General features: G+C 40.0%; 2 protein-coding genes across 6 annotated transcripts in view; one reads left to right on the top strand and one right to left on the bottom strand.

The window, feature by feature from the left end:
- Nucleotides 1–16,094, bottom strand: part of nbr1a (NBR1 autophagy cargo receptor a) — a 19,299-nt gene extending 3,205 nt beyond the window's left edge. Inside the window, exons 1-21 of one of the 5 annotated variants that reach the window (XM_007572086.2) lie at nt 15,878–15,979; nt 15,479–15,541; nt 12,575–12,593; nt 12,471–12,493; nt 11,296–11,478; nt 11,053–11,130; nt 10,732–10,955; nt 10,148–10,267; nt 9,631–9,930; nt 9,080–9,239; nt 6,885–7,133; nt 4,635–4,754; nt 3,988–4,063; nt 3,793–3,903; nt 3,295–3,471; nt 3,017–3,187; nt 2,749–2,894; nt 2,016–2,446; nt 1,824–1,909; nt 1,369–1,456; nt 1,106–1,205 (exon numbers count right to left, since the gene is read on the bottom strand). In XM_007572086.2, coding sequence (XP_007572148.1) covers nt 1,106–1,205; nt 1,369–1,456; nt 1,824–1,909; nt 2,016–2,446; nt 2,749–2,894; nt 3,017–3,187; nt 3,295–3,471; nt 3,793–3,903; nt 3,988–4,063; nt 4,635–4,754; nt 6,885–7,133; nt 9,080–9,239; nt 9,631–9,930; nt 10,148–10,267; nt 10,732–10,955; nt 11,053–11,130; nt 11,296–11,478; nt 12,471–12,493; nt 12,575–12,593; nt 15,479–15,541; nt 15,878–15,979 — 3,027 coding nt within the window. Of the gene's footprint in view, nt 1–1,105; nt 1,206–1,368; nt 1,457–1,823; nt 1,910–2,015; nt 2,447–2,748; nt 2,895–3,016; nt 3,188–3,294; nt 3,472–3,792; nt 3,904–3,987; nt 4,064–4,634; nt 4,755–6,884; nt 7,134–9,079; nt 9,240–9,630; nt 9,931–10,147; nt 10,268–10,731; nt 10,956–11,052; nt 11,131–11,295; nt 11,479–12,470; nt 12,494–12,574; nt 12,594–15,478; nt 15,542–15,877 lie in introns of all 5 variants that reach the window. The other 4 variants (XM_016660750.1, XM_016660753.1, XM_007572095.2 and 1 more) reach the window with 4 other exon arrangements.
- A 621-nt stretch (nt 16,095–16,715) lies between these two features.
- psme3 (proteasome activator subunit 3) lies at nt 16,716–22,429 on the top strand. Its single transcript, XM_007572071.2, has 10 exons — nt 16,716–16,901; nt 17,798–17,830; nt 17,912–17,974; nt 19,640–19,744; nt 19,831–19,879; nt 19,961–20,079; nt 21,102–21,238; nt 21,324–21,378; nt 21,553–21,639; nt 21,743–22,429. The coding sequence occupies exons 1-10, from the start codon at nt 16,860–16,862 to the stop codon at nt 21,821–21,823; spliced, it is 771 nt and encodes a 256-aa protein (XP_007572133.1). The 5' UTR covers nt 16,716–16,859; the 3' UTR covers nt 21,824–22,429.
- Nucleotides 22,430–24,923: the final 2,494 nt, after the last annotated feature.

The raw sequence follows: 24,923 nt of genomic DNA, 5'->3' as shown, positions 1-24,923 counted from the left end.
TATATATATATATATATATATAAACATTAAAAAAAAAAGAAAAATGATGTAAAGATGCCATCAGTTCAAGTCCTTGTGTATCATTGTCGCAATGTCAGAAGGAAATGCTGGAATCACCAGATTTGTCAGCTCTATTTGGAGCAAACTAATGTAAACTGACAAATCTTTAGGACAAACCTGCTTCTTTGTGGAGAAAAAAAAAAATGTTGCAACAGGTGCCCTTCAAAGTAAGAGCTTGATCACCGTTCTGTGCGGAAATGCACGCGGCTATGCAGACAGATTCTCCTCTGTGCGGCCCTGGCAAAGTCTTTTGGCTTTAAAGCCTTCGTCTTTTCACTAACCATAAACCAGATAAACAGGGATGGAGTTAAAGCTCTGTGCATTCTGACGCTTCTGGCTTCGCTGTCAAACCGTCAGACAGGTGAGCACGGATGAAATAACAGCTCAGATGTCTTTAAACTTCAAGAGTGAGGATTTTATTAGCCGATATGTCTAAACAGAATCAGGATACTACTCAAGATTAATCTTAGCATTTTCAAATAATTTTCTGCATAAATTTAACTCTTTTTTTTTCTGATAATAAAAAATTACAAAAAAAAAACAAAAAAAACAAAAAAAAACAAATATGTAGAATGTTTGGTCCAATCAGCACCTGTAGTTAAATTACAAATAAATTTAACTTGTGTTTATGAAACGTTTTTGCTTGAGTCAATAAATCACAATTACGTTTTTCAACAAATATAACTTTAATAAATATGTTTGTAATTTTATTCAACTATCAGTAAAATACGCTTCTGTTTTTCAGTAACAGCAGTTCTGATTTGTTTGTTGTCACTTTTGCGTAAATACTGCGGCGCTGTGCCGTTTCCTGCTCATCGTCATACTGCTCACGCCTCATGCCAGCCCATGCCTAACGTTGGGACGCTTGCAACTCAGCTATTCATTTCCAAATTCTTGAGTTTTTCTCGACTTGAATGAAACCGTTTTCATCTGCTTGTGCAAATAATCAATCAAACAAGCAAATTAATAATGTCTGGTAATGAAAAGCTCTCATGTTGGAAGTTCTGTATTTTAGGTTTATAGAGCAGACTTCTGAGTCATGTACCTGTATGGAACAGTTTGGTCCAGTGAAGAGAGCCTTATAAGCAGATGCGGCCACAGAAAGGGCCCCTTTGACAAGTCCCTCTGTGATGCCTCCTTGGCCCCTGGTGCAAACACAGTCACACTCACTGATTATACTAATTACCTCTCAGGTTAACAGACTAAATTCTGTTGCAGTGCAGCATGAAAGAAAGGAAAAAAAGAAAAAGAAAAGAGACTACAGCACAGAAATTGTAGCATAAGAAGTTTTACTCTGCTGTTTTGCACCTTGGCTGCAGCGCTTTGCCCGCTCTCGGATTGTACGCCTCAAAGGCACTGCATGCTGAGCCGGCTGATCTGGACAGACCGGATGATACTAGAAAAGGAAATGACAACCCACAAAAAAAACAACAAAAAAAAAAAAAACTGATTAGATGAGGAACATGAGTTTTTTTTTTTTTTGTCTTTGTTGAAGCAACAAATCCTGAAAACCTTCCGTGCTGCGTTAGTTCCTCTCTTCCTGCAGTGGTTATAATGCGTTTCCTGAGTTGCCTTAACTTCCTTCTAAAATTGCTAAGTCATGTAAACACAATGAGTCTAACCAGCAGACTGAGTGGCAACGGTAAAAGGTAAACTGTCTGGTTTTACAGTGATAAATATGCCACCTCTTAGTTTTATGTGCCAGCCTATGTATTATATCTGCAATCTGGTGAGATCCAGTCACCGTGATGGTTTAAACTCACCATTTAGGTGAACCCGTGGTTGTTGCGGCTCGTACGGTTCGCAGGCCGGAGGACTGGGATCCCCAGCCAGATACAGCGCCTCCGATCTGAAACGTGGATAGAAACTTGACCACTCGAGGCGGTGCTGCGGTGTGGCAACCACCTTCCGTTTCAATAACAAGAGTTAGAGGCTCTTGAAAGCCCTGGTCTCACCTGGGCGAGTAGATGACCGGTGTGGGGTGCAGGGGCTGAGGCACGACAGGCGGCGGCACCACTTCAGGCGTGAGCGTCACGGCGTCGAGCGTTTGCGACGCGCACAGCATCTGGTTCACGCTGCTGTGGATGGGCGAGACGTGAAGGGGCCAGGTGTTGCCCAGCGACTCCTCCACGGCGATGGTCTCTTCTTCCTTCCTCTCCATCAGCGGCGCCTCCCTGCACGGCTCAAAGTTGCAGGGCTCGTCCTTTTCCTGCTCTTGGTCCGGGTCGGTCGAAGAGGCCGCGGTGGCGCTCGCGGCGGCGGTGTCGGGCTGCGACATGGCGGAGCTGTACATGGACTCGCCCAGGGGCCGGCTGGTGTCGAAGCAGTCTGGGAGGACGATGATGTAGTCGTCGCTGGAGGAGACGGAGGACGTCTGGCTGCTGACCTGAACCAGGAGACCAAAAAAGGCTTTTAGGCTCCGAATAGGTGCTGAAAAATGACGGGTTGTGGAAGCGTCTGTTTTTTTTCTGGTTGAGACACGTATTAATGAAGTGCTTTTATGGGGAAATGCTACAAAAAATATATTTACTGACCCTAACAGTTCATAGTTCGCATTGGATTTTGTTTGGGGACATTTTATGGTTACTACTTTGTGTTGCAGATTACTCACCTAAAATTCTAAAAAAGTATAGCAAAGTATGTGTCTGATAAAATGTGGAAATATTGAAAGCATGTTTATAACATCACCTCATCCCAGTCTTCTCTGGTTCTGCCTTCTTCTTTCTCGCAATTCTTCTCCTTCATGTTTTGCATAGTGTGCAAAACCTCTTTGTCTTCGTTATCTTGATGTGAGCTGATATTAAGGTTTACATTTTCGGCTCCGAACTCAGGATCTACCAAGTGGGGGGGAGGGAGGAAAAAAATGACCAAAATAAACATCCTGGCTCAAGAAGGTCCAGCTATAAAATAAAGGAAGATTACATGTGTTGTTTGTTTGTTTGTTTTTTCCACTCACCCGGCCTTGAGTCGTCCTCTCCCTGGGTCAGTTGGTTGAAGACGGTATTTACAGGCGGCGCTATACTCTGGATTCTGTCGGCATTCATCTCCTCCTGCTTAACTTTCGCCTTCTGCTTCTCCTCCACCCCGACTCCCCTCTCAAAGCCAAAGCCGGGCCCCCGGGTAACAACTGCAAGGGTTGGAAACAATGTTCAACAGAGAGAGAGAGAGAGATTAAAACACAGAATCTCCCTCTCTGGCGTTAAACTCCAAGAGGAGCCGATTGCAGCGGCTCACCCTGCGGTTTGAGGCTGCTGTGCTTGGCTCGGCGCAGGGGCCTGTGGTCCGGGGCCTCCTCCAGCGTGAGGGAGCGGATCACCGTCTCGCAGAGGAACTGAGCTCCACTGATCTCCTCCTCCTTCTCCTCGTCTTGCGCTACGGGCTCCAACACGTCTTTGGGCCTCAGTTTGACTCCTTACGGAAAAAAATTATAAAGGACGAAACAGTTTTAGGATCTGTTCTGAGTTTTTTCTTGTTCTAGAATATTTTTTGAGCGAGAAGAAGGGATACGGGGTTGTTCTTTCTATTTCAGAGAAATATACACAGGGATTAGCAACTAAAGGTTCTAATTGCAGGCCTTGAAAGAAACTTTCTATTATTTGACTGAATAACCAAATCAATTTCCAGAATTAACTTAAAAAAAATGTCTTTGAACATAAACACCTGTTTGTGTTTAAAATGTTTAAGTTTCCCAATTAGACAACTCTAAAGAGTCAGCAACAGAAAATGGCTCACCGAAGAGTTTGCGGACTCCTGTGGTCTCCGACTCGTCCTTCGTCTGTGAAGTCATCGTCCTTTCCAACAAAGATGAATCATTGGGGAGGGGAGAGATGCAGGGAGTCAAAGCTGGAACAAAAACATAGAGAGAAAAAAAAAAAATTAAAATACATATTCCAGTTCAGGGCTGAGTTTTTCAGCACTTTGACTCACCAACGGGAGTGTTGTTGGGGACTTTTTCCAACTCTTGCACAATATTTATGTCCAGCAACTCAAATGAAAGCAGATCCTAAAAAATAAAAAAAAAGTAAACAGAACAATGAAAATTCAAATTACTGTGGTGTAGTAACAGATGATGAACATTCAAGCCAGCTGCCATGAGACCCTCTGTGGGTTAGAACCCCCTTTACTTCTCAGGATTCATCTGATTTCGGAGTTTACTATGATGACATTTAAGTCACTGTCCTAATTTAATCAGCTGTTTGATAAACTGGCCGACTTCTACTACGGCTATGAGGAGAACAGGAAAAAAAAGTACTAGAAAACCTGTTTTAAGGAGACCAAAACGAGAAAATTTGCAGTGAAAAATCAACATAATGGTTTTATTTTTACTACATGGGTACTAAAGTAAGAGTATTAATGCATCATTGTCTCATTGTCATGAAAACACAGACCAAAGATTTGACTGTTAATATGAATATATTCACGTTTGTGTAAAAGTTCACACAAGCAGTGGCAACAAAAAGAAAGAAAAGATACTTTTCTGTACACTGAACTGCGGCCACCATTCTTATTTCCGTTTGATCAACGCACGACTTGAAAATGACGTGACAGAAAACGGCTTCGCGTTGCGCGAGCACCTGTGCGGTCAGCAGGTCGACCGATGGGAAGTAGAAGTCTTCTTGGGGGAGGTCTGCAGCGAAGGCAGGGCCACTCTCCTTGGGCGTCGCCTCCTTCTCTGCCGGTTTCACCTCCTCCTTCTGAAGCACAAACAGGATGGCCTGTCAGTGTACCAACCCTCACCATAACAACCATGTTAAATCTTCATGGACATTTCCGATTGTTTTTATAGTAATAAAAAAAAAATTCCTGTTCATTCTATCCCTAACAAATGATCCTTTTTCTTTTCTTTTATTGTTTTTTTTTGTTTTGTTTTTATGGGACACAAAAGTTGTAATATAAAGAATAAAAGGACACAACAACTTTGCTAAAGTGCTGAGTCGGTCCTAATTTTTTCTGCATTTCCCTTCAAAGCAGCCAAGTTTATTTTTTTTTTATTTTTTTAAGTTTTGATGCAACACTTCTCCAAGCTTTCTGAAGGACTTAAATAATTTTACTTCTGGACTTTGGCTGATTTTGTTTTACACATTTTCAGCTCAGTATGTGATTTTATTTTATTGGTTAAGCAACTTCAACTTAAATCTATGAATCATTCAAGAACAGAAATAACCAAAGACTCAGAGGAATAACCAGTGTTGAGTTTTTACTGGATAACGGCTAATTTAGGCCCCCATTTCACCAAATTTCAAATTCCTGCGTGAAGGCGATTGAGCGGCTACTGTATCTACTCACCAAATTGTTAGTTTTTTTTTTGTGTGTGTTTTTTTTGCCACTGTTTCCAAGGCCATATCACAATGCTACTGCTAAAGGGACAACCTTCTCTGCACTAGGATATTATCCTCACAATCTGTGGATATTCCGTATGTATAAAAGAGGTTTCTGCACCTCCACCATCAGTTTTAGCCATACTGTGGGGGAGGAAACAGTCAGCTTATCAGCGGGGTATCAAAGGATGCAGGGGATTGGGCTAGTGCAGTAGTAAGACGAGGGCATGCACACAAAAGTCTCACTCATCAATATGAGCTGATCACACCAAAGATCTGAATCCTTTGTTTTTATGGCGTTCCATGGTCACCCAGCAGAACTGTTGGCAGCCATTTTGATGGAGAGCTCATGGGCCTGAGGATGCCTGCCATCCATCCATCCACCCACCCACCCATCCATCCATCCATCCATCCATCCATCCACCCACCCATCCTCCACCAGGAGACTGAGCTTCTCACCATATCTCTAACCAGACGCTCTGCAGGGGAACCCTTTATCACCTGCCTGTATCCGCGATCTCAATATTTTGTTCACTACCCAAAGCTTTTGACTATAGATGAGGGTGGAAACGTAGATCGGCATGTAGATCTTTGGGCTCAGCTCTCTTTTCACCACACCAGACCAGTCTCATGTATCCAGGTGCTGCTGCTTCCAGTCTTCTCCTTTTGTGCGAGTTCAACGCAATCTCTGAACCCTGACACTCCATCAAACACAATGTGGAGCACACTGCCTGCCAAACTCCAGTCCTCAAGACCTAATGTCCAGTAACTTTTAGATGCATCAACTGCTCCAACACACCTGAATAACATCAACGGATCGTCACCAAGACTTTGCCAAACTTGATGCCATGCTGAAGGGGTAATTCAGTTATTTGACTTGGCTGTGTTGAAGCAAGGACACATCTAAAAGTTGCAGGGCATCAGCTCCAAAGAACTGCATATGGAGACTCCTGATCTAGACCTGCCAAAACTGTCGATGTTCTCGGTCAACTTTAACGTCACGGTGCGATCCAAGTCCGGTGTGAAGTAAAGAATCATCTTATAAATTAATAGTTGGGCATTTTGTTTCTATCAATGACTCATCATTTTTTTTAGTAAAATCTATTGAATAGTTTTTGGTATTAAAATGAGTATTGAAGGACCTACAGGGTGATTCCCAAAGCACAATTAGCTTAAAAATATACAGCAGATGGTTTGCTAAAGGATTCTCTGTCAAGTCTTAGATGGATTTCTCCATCCACTTGCTTAAAACAAGACTTTCAAATACAGTTGATCTGAGGTAAGACAGTTGGTTGTTTTTTGGTGTTTTTTGGTGCAGGTGGAAGGCTGAGGCACTTCAGAATGCTTGGAGAGCTGCCATTTCAAATCAACCATAGGACATAGGACTATCATAGGACAGTCGGGCTCCTTGGTACGAAAACATGAAGACATTATGGGTGATTTCATCTAAATATCTATGTAACCAGATTATTGCAAGTAGGTGATGTCGCTGCGTGTGAGACTTGCCAATCGCTTGCTTTGGTGCCCGAGCCCGTTGCGGCCGCTGCCAGAGTCGACCACAATGCTGCACCAGACCCGCGGGCCGAACTGACAGCCGCAGTGCGCCAGCCGCCAGTGGGAGGTGTACATCCCCTCCATGACGGGAGCCACAAAGGCCACACTGACCACGCCCACTTGTCCCGGAAGCAGAAGGGGCACTGGAACCTCCCTCCTCTCCTCCGACGCCAAGCCGAGGTTTCCCCACATGAACACTAGCTGCGTGCACGCACACACACATACACAGGACACAAAAAATAGGAATACACATGCGAAAAAGCACAAAGACAAAGAGCATGCAAACCAGAGTAAACACAACAGAAAATAAAATAAATAAATAAATAGTCATGCGTTCATACTGAGGGGGGCAACACTCATTTTACATCCAGACAAAGACTTAGAAACTTGAACCACAACATAAACTTAACTGGATTAAATACGAAACAACACTGGATAAACACAGGTGCCTCTAAATAAATTTAAATGTCTTTGAAAAGTTACATTTTTTTTTTCAGTGTTTCCGTTCAAGAAAAGAAACTCATATTAAACAGATCTATTCCACAGAGAATGACATAGCTCTAAGTTTTATTTTAGTTTGGATAACTATGGCTCGCAGCTAATGAAAAGACAACGTTCATGTAGCTACTACTCACATAAACAGATTAGCTGGCTGTTCATGGATTGCGATATGAAAAGTCGGATGGATGGGAAAAGTGTGATAGAAAAATAAAACAAAACAAAAAAAAAACAGTTGAGATGATTGGGAGAGAATCGCAAGTAGTGGACTGTGACTGGAGTCAGAGCTTCAAAAGCCACTACACACTAATGTATTCAGAACATAGGCTACAACTCTCCCATTCCTTGTGTTAACCCTGAACCAGAGACAAGGTCATGAGGTGTCTCACCTGGGCTAAAGAGAAAAGAGGCTTGGCTGTTGCACAGTGGTCCAAAAATCATCTGTTCAGAAGAAAGCTGCATTTTATTCAGACATCGTGGTTCAAGAATCTGGAGTAAGATTAGACAGGGACAGAATCCAAGTTGCTTCTTGATGATTTAGGATGCCTCTGTCATTCTCTGCCGTTGGTCCTGTGGTCCTCCGTCATCTACCGGGATATTTCATGCTTCCCTCTGCTGACAAGCTGTATTGAGATGCTGATTTTTAGTCCAGTAAGGACTTGGTACCTGCCCACACAGCGAAACGTACCAACACCCGCTTTAGTGATAATGGCGTTTATGTGTTTGGCCTAAACCTCAGAGAATCCATAGAGTATTGTTAAGCATAGGCTTGCATGAAATTAGAAAATCATGCAACGGTAACGGACTGCAGTGTCGGTATCCGTAGTGATAAATCCACATTTTTCCACAATCTTCTCTTCTTCAACTTCCGGTGCGTCCATCCTAGGTGATGCAATCGGTGGATCTACACCGCACCTGCTGCGGCGAGGCTTCGTCCGACAAGCTGAATATCTTGTTACCATCCCAAACTGTGAACTCATGATACTTGGAATATGTCAGAAAATAATTAGTCCATCCCCAGCATGTCGGTGCGGTGTTGGTACCGATGTTTACGATGCTGATATGCTGTGCTGCTTTAGCCAAGAGGAAAACGAGAGACACCGAACCCAACAACGCAGATGAGCTGCAGCAAAGAAACCTGGGATTCCTTGAACACCTCAGCAGAGCCACAGGCTGAACGCCTCCATGCCATGCTGCATTGATGCACTGATCCATGCAACGGATGCTCCGCCGAGTATTGCGTGCATACACTCTACAGTACATGAACATACTTTGTAGAAGGCCCACATTTCTTTATTTAAAACAAAAAAAAAAAAGATTTTCTAACTGAATTTTGAGCTTTCATTAGCTGTAAGCCATACTCATCTCATTTTACAAAAATAAAACATTCAAAAAGTATCACTCTGTGTGTAATAAATATATTTGATATACATTTTTTTTTCTCTCTCTAAAAACTGAATTACTGAAACAAATGCAATTTCGGAAGATATTCAAATTTACTGAGACGCACCTGTAAGCTTGGAAGATTTTAGTAAATCAAGAAAAGGAAACAAGTTAAGAGGAGAATAAAAGTAGTAAAGTGGGAGGTGTGCAGGGCATAGAGAGAGAGGGAGAGTGGAGCCTGGCCTCTCGATGAGTGGGAGGGGTACCTTGGTCTCTGAAGTCCAGCTGATTGTGCCCGAGTTCTTCATCTTCCAGTATTTGATGAACTTGGTACCAGGCTCCAGACGGGTGTTATCAGGCAGATTTTCATCCAGAAACAAGGCAGCCATAGTGGGCACCAAGGACGTGTGCGAGACCCCGGGACCCCTAGTTTCAAGTGTACAGAGCATTGTTGAAAAAAAGCCCTGGTTTCTCTATAACACGCATCTCTTTTTGTTTCTCTACGAATCAAAAAAAAGGCGGGCCCCCGGTTTTTTTTTTTTTTTTTTTTTTTTTTTTCGATCAAAAACAAAATTTTTTTTTTTTTTTTTTTTTTTTCTAGAAAATCTATGAAGCAGCAGCAACAGTTTTCACATTGAGGTAGTTCCAACATTTGCCACCACCCCAGAGCAGCCAGCGAAAACACTCATACAGACTAGATTACAAAGATGGCATATTTTTGATTTCTTTTTCTTGGAAAAAAAAAAAAGACTTTTTGCATCCATGCTGGGCTAGAGGTACCCAGCACTGTCGGACGCCCTTCCAAGGTGGCGCTTACTCTGGACTGGAGGCCTGGGGGTCGGGGACCGGGGCTGGGATGTGACCTGGGTCTGTGGCGGGACCTGAGGCTGATTCTGAGGCAGCGGGAGGAGGCAGCGCCGGGAACTGGGTGGATGTGGACGCCATGTTTGCCAGGCTGGCTCTGTCTGAGGTAGGGGGTCCGCTCCACTGCATCCCCCTCTTCTCCAGCCTCAGTTTCTTCTTGATTTCCTTCACCTCTGCTTTCAGCTGCCTTCTTTCAGCTTTGAGGCGCTGTCTCTCGGCCTTGCGCACAGTCCTGTCTCCTCGCCTTGGGAACCTGGTTTAAAATGTCATCAGGAACACCTATTTGTTGACTATCAAAAGTTTACTTTCCAAAATAAAAAAAAAAAAAAAAAAAAAAAAAAAAACAAAACACATTTTTTGCCTTGTCTTCACCTTTAATAATGTAGATGCTACAGCAAGAACTAGCACTCTCTTTCAAATCTACGTCAAGAAAGTAGTAGCTGGACGAGCCTCAGTTTTTAAAGGTTTACCTAAACTCTCCCGACATTCCATGCTCGGGGATGGAGAGAGGCGTCTTGGTTCTCACCAGGCTGTGGCTCGGATCGTGGCTGTGTCTGCACATCTCACACAGGATGCAGGACGGGCACACACTGGCAAGGAAACAGCGCCAAAAATAAATAAATTAATTAATAAATAAATAAAAATCACTATGCGTGCTCAAAAAAGTGTGAAAGGAATTCATGGATAGGGGTGAATTTTAACAATTACGTAAAGAAGAGAACACTAACGCGTGACGTCAGTTGTTAGGTTTACATTGTCACATAGCGCAGTGTTGGTTTGGAGAAATTTATTTCCTCTTATTCAAAAACTTTTTTTTTTTTTTTTTAATTGATCAAGTTATTTTTTGACTGATTTAACTTTTTCTGATGATCTGAAACATTTCAGGATAACAACAAAGAAGAAACCTACAAAACTCCTTTTCCAGCACTGGAACTACTTTCATCAATTACCTTGAAAATCCCCTTGCAGGAATCAAATTCACCCTTCAGAACTTATTTTTGACAGCGTAGACATATCAATCCGCTACACCCGACCGCCCCACCCTAATGCCTACCTGCATTTGTAAGCCCCCTCAGAGGTGAGCTTGTTGCAGGTGCTGCAGTTTGGGGTGTACCCTAGCGATCCGTTAGAGGTGGAGGGGCCCGGTCGGGGCCCTATAGGTCCTTCAATGGCCCCACAGTCCTCTTGGAGCCCGTCGGAGGATTTGTGAGTGCAACACTGGCCGGAGAAGTCGTTGCACATCCGTTCCACCACCTCCTTTACGACTTCGTCCTTAAACTAAGACCCAAGAAAATAAAGTTTTAATTGTCTGAGGGAAAAGTTTTGCACAATTTTTTGGGGGGATTTTTTATTTTCCCCAATCGGTAATGCTAACCTTCTCCATGTACGATCTGAACCACATAGGAGGAGGATCATCGTCAGGTTTATTCCCCTTGTTTTCTTTTACTGCTACCTGTAAGCAGAAACCAGAAACAAAATCACATCTTAAACGTTAGATAACAGATAGTAAAAGACAGAGATGAAGTCATTTTCACTGACTCATCCTTGTTGCATAAAGTCAGCAGATTATAACCAACAAAGAAAAATGAGTAAGACGACGGAAGATGGGTTTTCTTACGCTTTCTCGCTCTGGGGTGATCTGAGTGCCTTTGTCCACGGATTTAACTCTTGACGGGTACGGCGGAGCAGGTCGGAGGTCTCCTTTAAGCTCCTTCACCTCCGCCTTCAGAGGACCGCCGCATGCCTGACCCTTCATCTTGTACACATTCATGTGCAGCTGGTTCCCCTGCTTCTCTGCACTCTGAGAGCAATGGACAGCAAACAATAAATTGAAGGCAAGAATGACAACATACGCAAAGAGAAAGTTTTTGCAGTAAAACACATCTAAGCTGCTTTTATTGTGCTGTTACAATAAAACAAGCGCACACTTAAATGTTCACACCCTTTGAACCTTTTGCATTTGGTGACTTTACATATAAAAAATTCTACCACCGTGTATTTTATCTTGTGGTGAAGAACTGTGAAGTTTAATGAAAAGGATAGCAAGTTGTGTAGTCCACAAATCTGGCATTAATGGGAAAGAAAGCCACTAGTTGGAGGGAGGGAGTCCATATGAAGGCCAGTCTGCAGTTTGCAACAAGCCATGTGGTGGACAAGGCAAACATGTGGAAGAAAATCCTCTGATCGGTGAGAACTTTTGTTTGGCCTACATGCAAAAAAAATGTGCAATCTTTCAGTAGATAGAAAAAAAAATTGACAGTCTGAGAGCTACAAAACAAGGATTCAGATGAAAGCACATGCTTGGGTTGGAAAGTCCAGACCTAAATCCAATTAAGAGTTTGTGACAAAGACCCTTCATGAAATCTGGCTGAGCTTGAGCCATTTGGAAAAGAAGAATGTGAAAGGATTTCAATATGTAGACATGAAAAAGCTCACAGGAGTGTACCTCAAAAGACTTGCAACTGTAACCCTTAACCAAAGGTGATTCAACAAAACATTGACTCAGAACACAAATGCTTGCCTCAATTTCATTTTCAGATTTTTGTAAGCAAACAATCTTGATGATGCTTTTTGCTCCTTTCACTTTCTAATTATGCACAGCCTCCAGTTGGTCTATCGCTTGAAATCTAGATGAAATACGTAGAAACCCGAGAGACTTAAAACGTTCAAAGGGGATGTATGTCTTTGCAGCGTGCTGTGCCTCTTTTATCACATAATTACGGAATAACAGAGAAAACATTGTAGTGCTACTCAGACAATAATTTCCAAGAATATCCAGCAGCGCTACAATACCTTGATTGCTTCTTCGTATTCATCTGCAAAACAAAAACATTGTGTATTATCAACGCGTTACTCGAGTGCCATGACGGAAAACCATCAGTGATTATTATTCTTACCTTGACTGTTTATGCAGATCTGAAAGAAAACATACATAGGGTCAGAATTAAGTAAGTCGCTAACTTTCATTATTGTCAAAAACAAATACGCCATTAACCACAGTTGGCAGTTCTTAGCCATATGCAAAGCAACCAGGCTGAGATTCGGTTCCTCAAAGACCAAGGTCGTGGTCCTCAACTAGAAAACATCGGACTACTCTGTCAGACTCCGGACTCACTGGAGAGACTATATATAACTTTTGGCCTGAGAACACATTGGGATTGCCCAGAATAAGCTGGACAGTATTTAACTGGACCTGGACCACCTACTATTGTGACCCAATCTCAGCTAAATTGAAAACAATGGATGAGTTGAACTGCCTTATATATTTTTGACAGTGTCTGGAACATTCCTTAGAGATTTTGGTGCTTTGGCAAACAAACAGCTGGAAGCAGATTTTACATCTATGATGTAAATCTTCTGAATTTGGTGGAATATGTTGGATTGAGATATGGGGCCTGGGGAGGCCACTGGGGTACAGCGAGTTTATTGTCATGATGGACATGGCCCACAACGACATAGACCAAGTAGGTTGTACTATTTGAGTAAAGGTCTGTTGGTAATAATGGGTTCAAACTATGCCAAGAAAACATCTCCCACCCCACCAGCAGCAACAGCATCCCGAAACACCAACACAAGGCAGGACGGACTCAAGCTTTCACGTTGTTTATTCTAAATTCTGGGTCTATGATCTGAATGTTGCAGCTGAAATAAAAACTCATCAGATCAGGAAACATTCTTATCTTAGGACCCATTATTTGCCAGTCATGTGGTGAATCTGTGTGAACTGTGTGCCTCCATTTTGTATCAACTAGATTTTGGCCAGTCTCAAAGTATAACTAGAGTTTAAAACGTTGCTCCATTAAAATGGCAAATTTTGCTGTTCCCAAAGTTTTAGAACTTTAAAATTTTGTATATTTACTTAAAGATATATTGTGGCAATCACAGCACATCTCATGCCCAGTACCCATGTTTTAACATTTGGTCCTTTCATTTTGTTTTGCTTATCCTTTTTATTTCACTTAGATGTTGATTTAGATTTATTAAAGGCATAAACATGCATGTAATTGTTTGAATTTCATACATTATTCAAGCTACAATATTATTTTCTGAAAACTTAATTTTAAATCCCATTTCCAATTACTGGGCTTCTGATCCCAATTGAAGATCAGTCGACTTCAATGAGACATTACTTTGACCCAACTCCATTATGTATTGGATTCACCTAACCACTGTTCATGTCAGTAGACCAAAATGTTCTTTTCTGCCCCTTTAATTGGTTTTTGGCACTTGTAGTTTTTATTCACAATTAAGACAGTAAGGGGGCAGAGAGAGAAGAGTAGGACACCTGCAGGAAAGGCCTCGAGGTCAGGAATCAAACCCAGGATGGGTGCGTCAAGAACTATAGCTTTTGTATATAAGGCTAGCACTTAAACATTACACATACACCTAGCGGTCATTTTCAAAATTTCCCCACAGACTATTTAAAGTGAGCTATTTGCAGCCACATGACTTTAGTTAGAAATCACTAAATGAAGTCACCGTTTGTCTTTCTCGAGAACTTACTTAATTAACATCAGTGGCTTGGCATTACACCCCAAATAGTTCAGAATGTTTTTTTGTTTTTTTTGTCATTTTAAACAAGCTGGTCTAATGCTGGTGCGCTGCCATGGACAAGACAAGCATAAAACAAACAAACTGTTCCTGATATGACGTAAGGAGGACATGGGTGGGGCAGAGTCACATGCTGCAGGCTGAACTATGAACTTTACCATCACTGGGCAGGAATGGGGTTTAATATTATTGTCTTGGCTTCATTTTTGTGTATTTCTTTTTTTGTCTGGTGGTCTGATCAATCATTATTCACCCTTTGTCTCAATGTGACATCAGTTTGTTGAGTAATTAACATGTAATTGTACCTGCTCTGAACTTGGTTTGGTTACTTTGGTGTCTTATCCACGCAGTCATTTGTAATTTCTACCATTGCTTTAACATTTGTTGGCAGAAATAAAACAACAAAACAACAACAACAACAACACAAATCTGAAAACATCAAACGGCCAAAATGTTAATGTCTTCTAACAGGGTTTCATGTGGTAGACCAAGAACAAGTTGTATGTAATTGTGGAACTGAATTAAAATAATACACAGTTATAATACATTTCCTAATTAAAATGCATTTTAACCATTTATCTTCTGAGCTCATCTAATTAGTAAGTAGAGTCCACCTGTACATAAATTAATCTCGTTATCAGCACAGCTTTGTGAAGGCCTCAGGGGTGAACAAACATGTAAAGATCAAAGAACACAGCAGACATGGTGACTCTGGAGGAGCTGCAGACATCCTCAACTCATGTGAAGAATCCATTAACAGGACAGCTATTAGTAATGCACTCCACACTCCACAAGCCATGTAGGGCAAACATGAAATGTTGTGCAAATAAATAATGGGCAGCAGCTTCTGTTAAAATCCATAAGACAAAAATAAATAAATTCTACATCTATTGTATAATTACATAATGCTTCTTTGTGTTGGCCTACTCCATAAAACCCAATGAAATACATTAAATGTTGTATTTGTAAAACAACACAAAGAAAAAAATATTAAGGGGCTTCAATACGTTTGGCATAATTTACATACGCGTCTCTGGTCAGCATGGGTATCATATTCTCCAGTGAGTGTATTTAAAATTTGAAAATCAACAATTTACTCACGTCATAATGGCTTTAAATACGTAAAAATATATCATAAAATAGAAAAATATATAATATTTTTTCTTTATCTATGTGTTAATGTTGTTGTTTATGTTATCGATCGAATACTTCCTGGTAAGGGCGCCATGTTTACATATAGAGAGTCTTACCTCTTCATTATCTTCATCAAAGTATTTAACTTGAAAGTGGTTGATCCCAAATGACGCTTTGATCTGAAATGTAATGTGAAGGAGTCATTATTCAACCCACAGAAAACAATGTCTTAAAAAAAAAATCAGCTATTCACACACACGTACAACAAACCCTCAATAATAGACATTTCAGGCTGAGAAATATTACACATCGACAGCTGGAAAATGGATGTAGGAACAAAAGCTTTATTCTCAAAACAAGCTAAGCACATTCTCATTTAAAATGACCAGCTCTGCACATATCTTGTTGACCGAATCGACCGTCCTTCAGGTGATCTGCTGTTTACGTGTCTGCTAGGCCATTTCTGGGCCTGCTCTTCCCCAAACTGCGCCAGCTTTTTTCCTCCAGCAGCTTACCCAGGCTTCCACGGACTCCCACTCCAATTTGTCCACATCCTGAGCCAGGAATCTCTTCACATTCCCGCGAAAATTGACTTTAATCGTGACCGGGAGCCCCATGACGGCCGTCTAAAGCGTATTTAACGACTTTCATTTGAGGTGACGTCGGTCTGCTTGATCCCTTCTGCCCTCGACTGTCTTCTCTTGTTTACATCGTCAACTGCGTCACGAGTAGACGGTGACGACACTGCCGTCTCTTCTTCTGTAAATTAGTTTACATTTACCGCCGCCTGGTGGACTGGAGTATGTAAAAACAAAAAAATTAAATAAAATGAAATAAAATAAAGCTGTAGTAGAATACAACAGAATGTATTGTCATTTATGCAAATATATTGTTGTACAAGCACATTGGAGTTATTTTTGCGTTTCTCCAACTCAAGAATAGTACAAGTTTAAAATAGAGAATTAATACATGTACAATAAAATGGACACAAAAAGAAAACCAACATCCATTCAAGAAATAAATTAAAGTTTACAATCTAAAGGTTTTTCATATCAAGAATTTGTTTTGGTTACAAGAGGGCGGTAAAGTTTTTCTATTTATTTATTTTTTTTTTTTTTCCGGTTCTTTAAAAAGGGGGGGTTTTTTTTTCCAATACTGAAATGAAAGTAAAATAATGAAAAATGATGATACAGCATCACTCACCAATAATTCTGATTGGTGATAGTAGATGCAGAATTGTTCAAAGTTTAACCTTAACTTAACCAGCCGAGTTATTAAGAACAAATAAAGACATGGGGGGCTAGGGAATATGACACCTGTCGTTCATAGTTATCCTGGTAGGGGGCGATATACACACTGAGATGGGTTTGTAATGCGCCGATAAACCCAAAGAGAAAGAGACAAAGAGTGTGGCTGAAAAGTAAAAGAAGCCACACATTTAGCAAGAGAATTTGATGCCAGTGGGACAATCTTTACTCTCTTGTTTGATCACAGAAGATGTCTTCACTCCTCAAGGTGGACAGTGAAATTAAAACCAAGGTGAGATTCAAACCTCGTCGGAAGTCCCGTCAATAGCTCTTCGACGTGTTATCGGTGTTCAGTAGCGTCATGTTAGCCGCGCTGGGTTCATAATGTGTGCTGCTAGGTTGATAGCAGATAACGGCGGCCAGCCGGCGTGTTTCCGTCCCGCTGTAATCCACTCGTGGAAGCGATTAAACAGGTTCTGGTCGACTTTGACGGTAATATCCCGGTAAAATGAGGCGTGAGTTCCTTTGTAGTGCATTATGTACGAGTTGGACGCAGCAGGGAGAGCACATGCGCTTAAGGAGGCCTCGGCTGGGCTAAGTGAACGAGCCATAGTTATACCGGTGTTCACCGGCTTTGACTTCATTTAAGCAGATGTTTCCCTTTTGTTCAGGCCCCATAATAGAGGAAGCTGTGAATTTCTTGTTTATGAAGTTAATTAATATTTTCTACAAAACGGTGATATTTCCACATAAAATAATGAATAGGTTGCTTAGAAAAACTCCCAAAATATTTTTTTTTGATGAACCTTACCTTTTGTTAATTTATAAAATCTACAATCTAATTGGTAAAATCAATTAAATTTTACCAATTGGATTGTATATTTTGCTGGCAATTTTTGACAACGCATATTGTAAACCCCCCTTGACTTGACGTTTTCACTTTTATAAATTTCTACAAATTTAGTAAAATTCTGCAGGAGATGGAACCAAAATAAAGAGAGAACTTGTTTCACAGACCTCCCTTTAAAAAAAAAAAACGGCAGTGATGAGACTCGTTTAAGTAGCTAGTGACTCTGTCTGATCAGAACAGACGCTAACCTGGTCAAATATTTTTGCATTCTATTACCATTCTTGCAAGGTTCAATAAAATGCAGTTTCAGTGTTGATCTCCAATCCTGTTGTTTGCAGGTTGATGCTTTCAGGGAACGTATCACTTCAGAAGTAAGTGTCTTGTTCTGATAGTCCCATGTACAGTGTCCAGTTTTAAAAGGATTTTCCTCTAAAAATGTTTCCTTCTTCTAGGCAGAGGACTTAGTTGCGAATTTTTTCCCCAAGAAGTTACTGGAACTTGATCACTTCCTCAAGGTGAGTCGGTGTTATTTTTTGTTTTTTTTTTGTTTTTCTTTTTGTAGAAGGATTTACACCATAATTTTACCTCATTAGCTTTAAGGTTTAGCACCAACAAAAGCTATTTAAAACAGTGGGAAGTTTTCATGCAAAATAAAGGTGAAGTTGTTGGGGGTGGAGGAGGGCTTTCCAGGAAGATGACGGTAAATATTTTTTGCCGATTTCATACTTAATTACTGGTTATAATGAAAGCCTTTGCAAACTTAACGTTTATTAGATCATCTCCATTTATGTGCAAAGTGTCTCCAAAAATCCATATTCTAAATCACATAAAATTAATTTAGGAGGATGCATTTTTTTTGGTCATGTGATAAACAAATGCCTTATCAGGGTGAAAATTGGTGAAAAAACACAAGTTTTGGGAGTCGGAATGTTGCTGTGCTTTTGACCACCCAGCCAGCAGAAACGACCCCAGAACACAACACTCCACTAAAGGAGGAGTTCCACTTATCAGCCTGGAGCAGGGTGAAGTGTTGGCAATGTGCCATCCATTGATCTGGAGAAAAGGGAATTAACCTTCAATAAAAAAAATAAAAAAAATTTAAAAAAGCCAAGCGTTTCACCTCTTTTGAGACAAAATAATTAGAATACTTTGCTTTATTTGTAAAGAAGCTGCTTAAATGACTCGAGTGGAAACAGTAATATTACCTCAGTTTCCTTTGTGACTCCTAATTAATTGTACATGAATTGTTGCATAGTGTTGAGCGTAATACATAAATGGCCTCCTGGCTTGCAGAATTTTCATGAAATTTGTGCCCACTGGGTACTGTGCTGGGTTATAGAAAAATGATAATTTATTGTAATTTGAGATGAATGTGATATGATCCCTGGTGTCTTCTTTTTTCTTTTAAAATAACCAACAAAGTACCTATATGAACACAAACAAAAAAATTAAATTAAGAGAACAAATCTTATCACTGATTATAACTCTGTTGCCCCCCAAAAAAAATTCTCACATTTTATTGCACTAAGCCATTGTGAAATTCTGTTGTTTTTCTATTGAAGGTTTTTTTTTATTATTATTAATATATGCATATTCAATAAATTGACACATTTTGTATTTAGGACTCGTATTTTTCTGCTTAATTGCACATAGTTACAAAAATATTCTTATGTTGCCGAGCTCTTTCACTGTAACCCTGTGTGCATACAGACCTTTAAAGTGAAAAATTGTTTTCATTTAAAGTGAAAAAGCAACAATTCCTACTGTACAAATGACAGATGTAGTGCCACATATCTAACATTGGTCATTAAAGCTTTAATGACCACGTTAAAACAAAGCCTGACTTTGATAAAAAAAAAAAAAAAATAGAGTACCTGCTAAATTTAGCAGTAGCTCATTGAGTATCATCGGATTGCTTGCGTAGCACAAGCGGAGATGCATCAATCAATCAGCGTCAGTCAGATCAGAATCTGCTTGTTTCGTTTCTGTCATTCTGATGTCTTACTTGGATGATTTTAAATGTTGAAACATTTTGATGGAACATTGTTTTTAACCATATTTGTTTCCATGCCAGTTAATTCCTAGTAAGGCATGTAGAGTCTAATCTCCCGTTTCCTTCCAGGTTTTTAGTCGCACACTGCGTTTCCCTACAGTAATCTAATCCTGTTTAAACTTCTCAGGACCCCAGCATAAACATCAGTGAGCTGAAAGAGATTCACTCGGAGATTAACCTGACTGTGCCGGACCCCATCCTGATCTCGAGCCTCCACGATGGGCTGGAAGGGGTGAGTCGCGGCGCTCCGCTGCCTCAGCAGGCGCCTGAGGAACCGTATAGCGTGAGCAGCTTTTAATCCGGCTCTGTCTGTTTCAGCAAAATGCCAAGAAAAGAAAACTGGAAGACGGAGGCGAAGACGCCGTGGGTGAGTTCTGCGCCAGCGGCCTCTCTTACGTCCTATCCGGCGTGCTGGTTGATCGTTTAATAATCGCTTCTCGTCTTCCAGTGACCGGCACTAAGGTCTTCGTCATGCCGGGTGGGATGATGAAGTGCAATGGAAACCTTGTCGAGCTCATCGAAAAGGTCAAGCCAGAGATCAGGACACTCATAGAGAAATGCAACACAGTAAGTCTGCAACATCCTGGTTGTTTTCTTTAGGGAGAAATGTATCGATAAAGTCACTTCAAGTATAAATTTGCAAAGATTTACTAAAACATTGAATAGCTTACCTAACCGCACTGACTCGCACGCTGCTTTAGAGAAAACGAGGCACAATGTTATAGATGTGGACTCTTTTAAAAGAAAAAAGATGCACAGATTTGTTTCATGTGATGAAGAAATGATTTAATGTCGACTCAGATGTTTTCACAGTATCATCATTCATTTATCACCTACACGTTGGACTACGAAGGGCCAAAACTTCCACTCTTCCATATTATAAGAATAAAACTGGAAATGGATATAACACTTTGTGTGGATACTGGAGTGATACTGAAAGTTGATATTCATGTCCACCTTCAAATGTTTAATTTTGCATTTATTTCACCATTTCATGAAGCAAATTATTCTGTTACTGTGTCTCACCAAATACACCCTGACAACTGTTAACCTGCACAGCAAATGGACTTCAGATCACCTTTAACTATAACCGTAGTAGACCGGCCTACTGAAGGCTCCTCCACACTTTCGAGGGAAAAGGGGCCATTTTTCAACATTAAATTATTACATTGATACTTAAATGTATTAATACATTTTCAAAAATGCAAAATAAATACATTTACAATATGTTGGATTTATAATTATAATATTCCAGTAAGAAAACAATTTAGGAAATAAATCCATTTGAGTTGTTGCAATTTGCCTGCATTACCTATGAAAGTCAGCAGGGGGTGCTAACACTGCTGTACTTGCAATGTTACCTCTGAAATTGACCTGCTGTGCTGCGCCTTCTTCTAAAATTGGATGCAAATGTCTGATTGATAAACAAATCAGAGTCCCAGTTATTCCTAAAAGAAATGAATGAAAATACTCACATTTTACTTCACAGAAAATGTTATGGATCAGTCTTTCTCTTAAGTTTCTCCAAATATCCAGCTGACACTTTACCATTAGCAACATCCCACACTGTTGTTTTTCTCCCTCTGTAGGTGAAAATGTGGGTTCAGCTCCTCATCCCCAGGATAGAGGACGGAAACAACTTCGGCGTGTCTATCCAGGAGGAGACGGTTGCTGAACTCAGAACCGTTGAAGGGGAGGCGGCGTCTTATCTCGACCAGATATCAAGGTTTGCACGTCTTCCAAACACGCCGCCTTATAAATAGGATCCATTGAGTATCTGATGTCATAACGCTTGTTATTTTTATCTCCAGATACTACATCACAAGGGCGAAGCTGGTTTCTAAAATAGCTAAATATCCGCATGTGGTAAGTAAATGTCGTCGTGGAAAAATCAATTCATTAAATGTGACTGTTTTTTCCTCTTTGCTTGTTAGATTGTATGAAATAATGTTAGGCTGCGGAGTTAAAGTGAAACTTTAGTTTATTTGAATATCAATGGAAAAAGAAAAATGGATGTTTTTTTTTCTGTCTTTAAATCAGGAGGACTATCGGCGCACAGTTACGGAAATTGACGAGAAGGAGTACATCAGTCTGAAGATCATAGTTTCAGAGCTCAGAAATCAATATGTACGTTTTGTTTCATCTGCATCCATTTATACCTCAATTATTCTCCTTTAACCTGGCCGAATATTTCTTTATTTATTTATTTTTTGGTCTGCTTCCTCTAAAGGTAACGTTACACGACATGATCCTGAAGAACATTGAGAAGATCAAGAGGCCTCGAAGCAGTAACGCCGACGCATTGTACTGATATTCATCCAGCCATCTCAGCCTCCACATCTGGTCCCCATCTTGTACTGGTTTGTCTGCAGGACAACTAGACATTCATCAACTTCAACACAATCATCCAAGCCCTCTATTGAATTCATAGCATTGTAGATGGACACATGCTCTTAATTTTTTTTTTTGTTTTCAATTGTAATTTTTTTCTTTCCCCTTTGGTTCGTTTGTTTTAAACCCTTAAAATTCTCCCAGAAAATGAGGAAATTAATTGTAAAGCAATGTTTTTCAATTTTAATTAAACATGTTGTCTTCAGAACCTTGTGAAATTTCGTTTGTAGCTCTCAAATACTCAGCAGTGCTTTGTGGCTTTTTTTTTTTTTTGGTCCCCTGCAGGATCTAAGGATTGATCATATATAGTAAATGCAATGCAATACATAAGCTGTATTTTTATTTTTGTTTTTGTTTTTGTTGCTCTGAATGTTATACATTATACCCTGTAGTTGTGATGGGAAAAATTAGAGAATAAGTTTTAGATCGATGGGCTTAATGGTTTTCAGTGAAAATGCTTAAGTCACCAAGACCGTCTCTCATTATGGAGCATTGATGCTATTGAATAAAATGCGTTTTTATAAGATGTCTTGGAGTCTATTTTAATTGTGTGGGGGCAGGAGAGCAGAGTAGATTCTTGCATATATTACATACATATATATTTAATAGAAGCTGAGAATTTGTGCGAAGTTCATCACTGCTCTGTTAGAAAGCAGGCAGTGGTTCCATTTGACCTGTAGGGGTCACTGTAAATGCATTTAATGTTCATGAGATTTCCTTGTTTACAAGTCTGCAAAAAATGTAGCATTTTTTTTACAGACTAAACATTTTAATGTTTAAACAGTTGCCAACATTCAGTGCACTTACCCTTAACAGAGTGTTCAATCCAGACATAGAATTTGAATAGTAGTAATGAAACAAGTTGGTATTTGTGTTAAATGTATAAGATGGAATGGCTTGTGAAAATATTTGAACATAATTGAAATAACTTGGACTTCCTCCCAAGAGGTAAATGGTCATTTATCTCCTTGTCTACTGTCCGTTGATCTGTCCATCCACACATTCATCTGTTTTTTTCCAGTCTCTGTTTTTTTTTCAGACTATATCTTATCAAAATATTCATATTCACATACTCATTTAAAAAAAAATTCAGGTGCATCTGAATAAATTTGAATACCTACTATGTTAACTAATTATCAGATTTGTTTTTCGGAAAGTGAAACATTTGTACTGACTTTGCTGCAGCTGGTGAAAACCCAAAAGTCAGTTTCTCAGAAAAGCTAAATATCACACAAGACCAATAAAATAATATTTTTATCTAAGAGTTTTTTTTGGCCAGCTGAGAAGTATGACTCCATGGACTGAATTACTGGTTGGAGCTCTTTCTGCTCTGATTTTATGAAACACAGTTGGTGATGATTCACAGTTGGTGAATCATCACCAACTGGGGAGAACCTTCACTCCACTCCTCTAACAGCCTGTTCTTTATGTGTTGGCTCTTGAAGCTTTGACTCAAACAGCAGTCAACCCCGCATGAAGCTCCTCCAAGTCCTTGAATTGGAATTTGCTTCACAATCCTCACAAAGCTGCGCTCTGTTGCTTGCTGCATCATTTTTCTACCACATTTTTTTTTTCCCACTCAACTTTCCATACATGCCTAGAGACAACCTTCCTTGATCGTTTTTTTTTACCCATCTGTGCTTCAACTTGAACAGGTCACCAGTCCATCCACACAAAGTAACTCAAAGACAAATAATTGTGAAAGCACACATCACCTAAGGTCAACTTGAAGAGACTATTTAACCTGACATGCCTGGTTTTGGACTCCTGAAGTAAGCTGGAGGACATTGAAGAAACTCACATATGCATGGGGAAAATCCCCATAGCACATATTCAAAGCCAGGAGTTTGCAGTAGCCAGGAGCTACTGCAAACAACTGTGTCACTGTGCACAGTCCTAAATCCAGCATCAGCCTGTCCAAATTTTACTGCGTGAGGCAAACTGTGTTGAAAATTTGCTCACCAGCTGGAGCTCATATTTGTTTGGTTTCTTTTTTTCTCTCTCTCTCTGAACTGACTGAGATAGGATAGATCAGGAGAGTGTAACAGAAAAACAGCTCAGTCGAGCAAATGTAAATCGATGCAAACAGTTGCTCAAATTCTCTGACGCAGTTGTGATGTCTGTCCCTGACGATTCCCCGCACCACTGCCAAGCTCACATGAATGTAGAGTTGCACCATAAAGTTTCAAGATAAGCGCCGGAAATAACTGGAAGAGATAAAAAAAATAAAAAAAAACCAGTAGATATGATGTTCCTACAGAAAATCTGGGATTTTATGTTTTTTCTTGGTTTCTAATCCTATTATTCACTGTGCTCAGGTGAGCACAACACCTGCATGCAAAAACATTTAAAAACTGTTTTTTACATTTACATTGACAAGTTTACATGGACTAATGATGATCATAATGCCATAGTTCAAATAATCACCTAGAAATATGTAAGCATTTTGCACATACCTAACTTGCCAACAGATGAGTCCATTTATCTGATCCTATATGTAAAGTTTTGAGTCTGGCTGGGGTTAGAGAAAATTCACATTAAATTCAAGCTTGTATCAGTTTCTCATATTTTAAATACATTTAAGTTGTGGATGGTTTAAACAATCCTTTTACGTTACGATTATTTTTTTTTCCCCGTGTTGTGATTTTTAGTACCATATAAGACATGAATTATTTGACCTGTTTCTTCAAAAATACCATGAAAGAACCATAAAAAACAAACAAACCCTAATATAATAAATCAATGGGATTTGTGTAAATATTATTGAAAAAAATGTATTTTTTGCTATGGGCGTCTTTTTAAACCATTTTTAAATGGCAGTTGCAAGTTTAAACTGTGCGTTCAAGCTGCTTTATCTTAAATTAAGACTCAGTGGCAATAAGTTCAGAGTTATCATTGCAATGTGTGATTATCCTCATTCATATTTTCCTATTATGAATGAGGATTATTACATGTCTAATCAGTGCAACTTTGTCTTTAATGACCTACAACTCAGCAGCAGATTAAAGAACATAGGCAGG

This window comes from Poecilia formosa, unplaced genomic scaffold, assembly GCF_000485575.1.
Source record: "Poecilia formosa unplaced genomic scaffold, Poecilia_formosa-5.1.2 Scaffold7, whole genome shotgun sequence".
In the NCBI taxonomy this organism is placed as follows: domain Eukaryota; kingdom Metazoa; phylum Chordata; class Actinopteri; order Cyprinodontiformes; family Poeciliidae; genus Poecilia; species Poecilia formosa.
The sequence above is the reverse complement of the archived record's forward strand: the minus strand, read 5'-3'. Positions and strand labels throughout refer to the sequence as shown.

Bases quoted from the DNA above. Each gene is read 5' to 3' on its own strand.
- psme3 (XM_007572071.2), top strand. From the start codon at position 16,860: ATGTCTTCACTCCTCAAGGTGGACAGTGAAATTAAAACCAAG. The intron at 17,831-17,911 runs GTAAGTGTCTTG...TCCTTCTTCTAG, and splicing joins GGGAACGTATCACTTCAGAA to GCAGAGGACTTAGTTGCGAA. The intron at 21,640-21,742 runs GTACGTTTTGTT...CTTCCTCTAAAG, and splicing joins CAGAGCTCAGAAATCAATAT to GTAACGTTACACGACATGAT.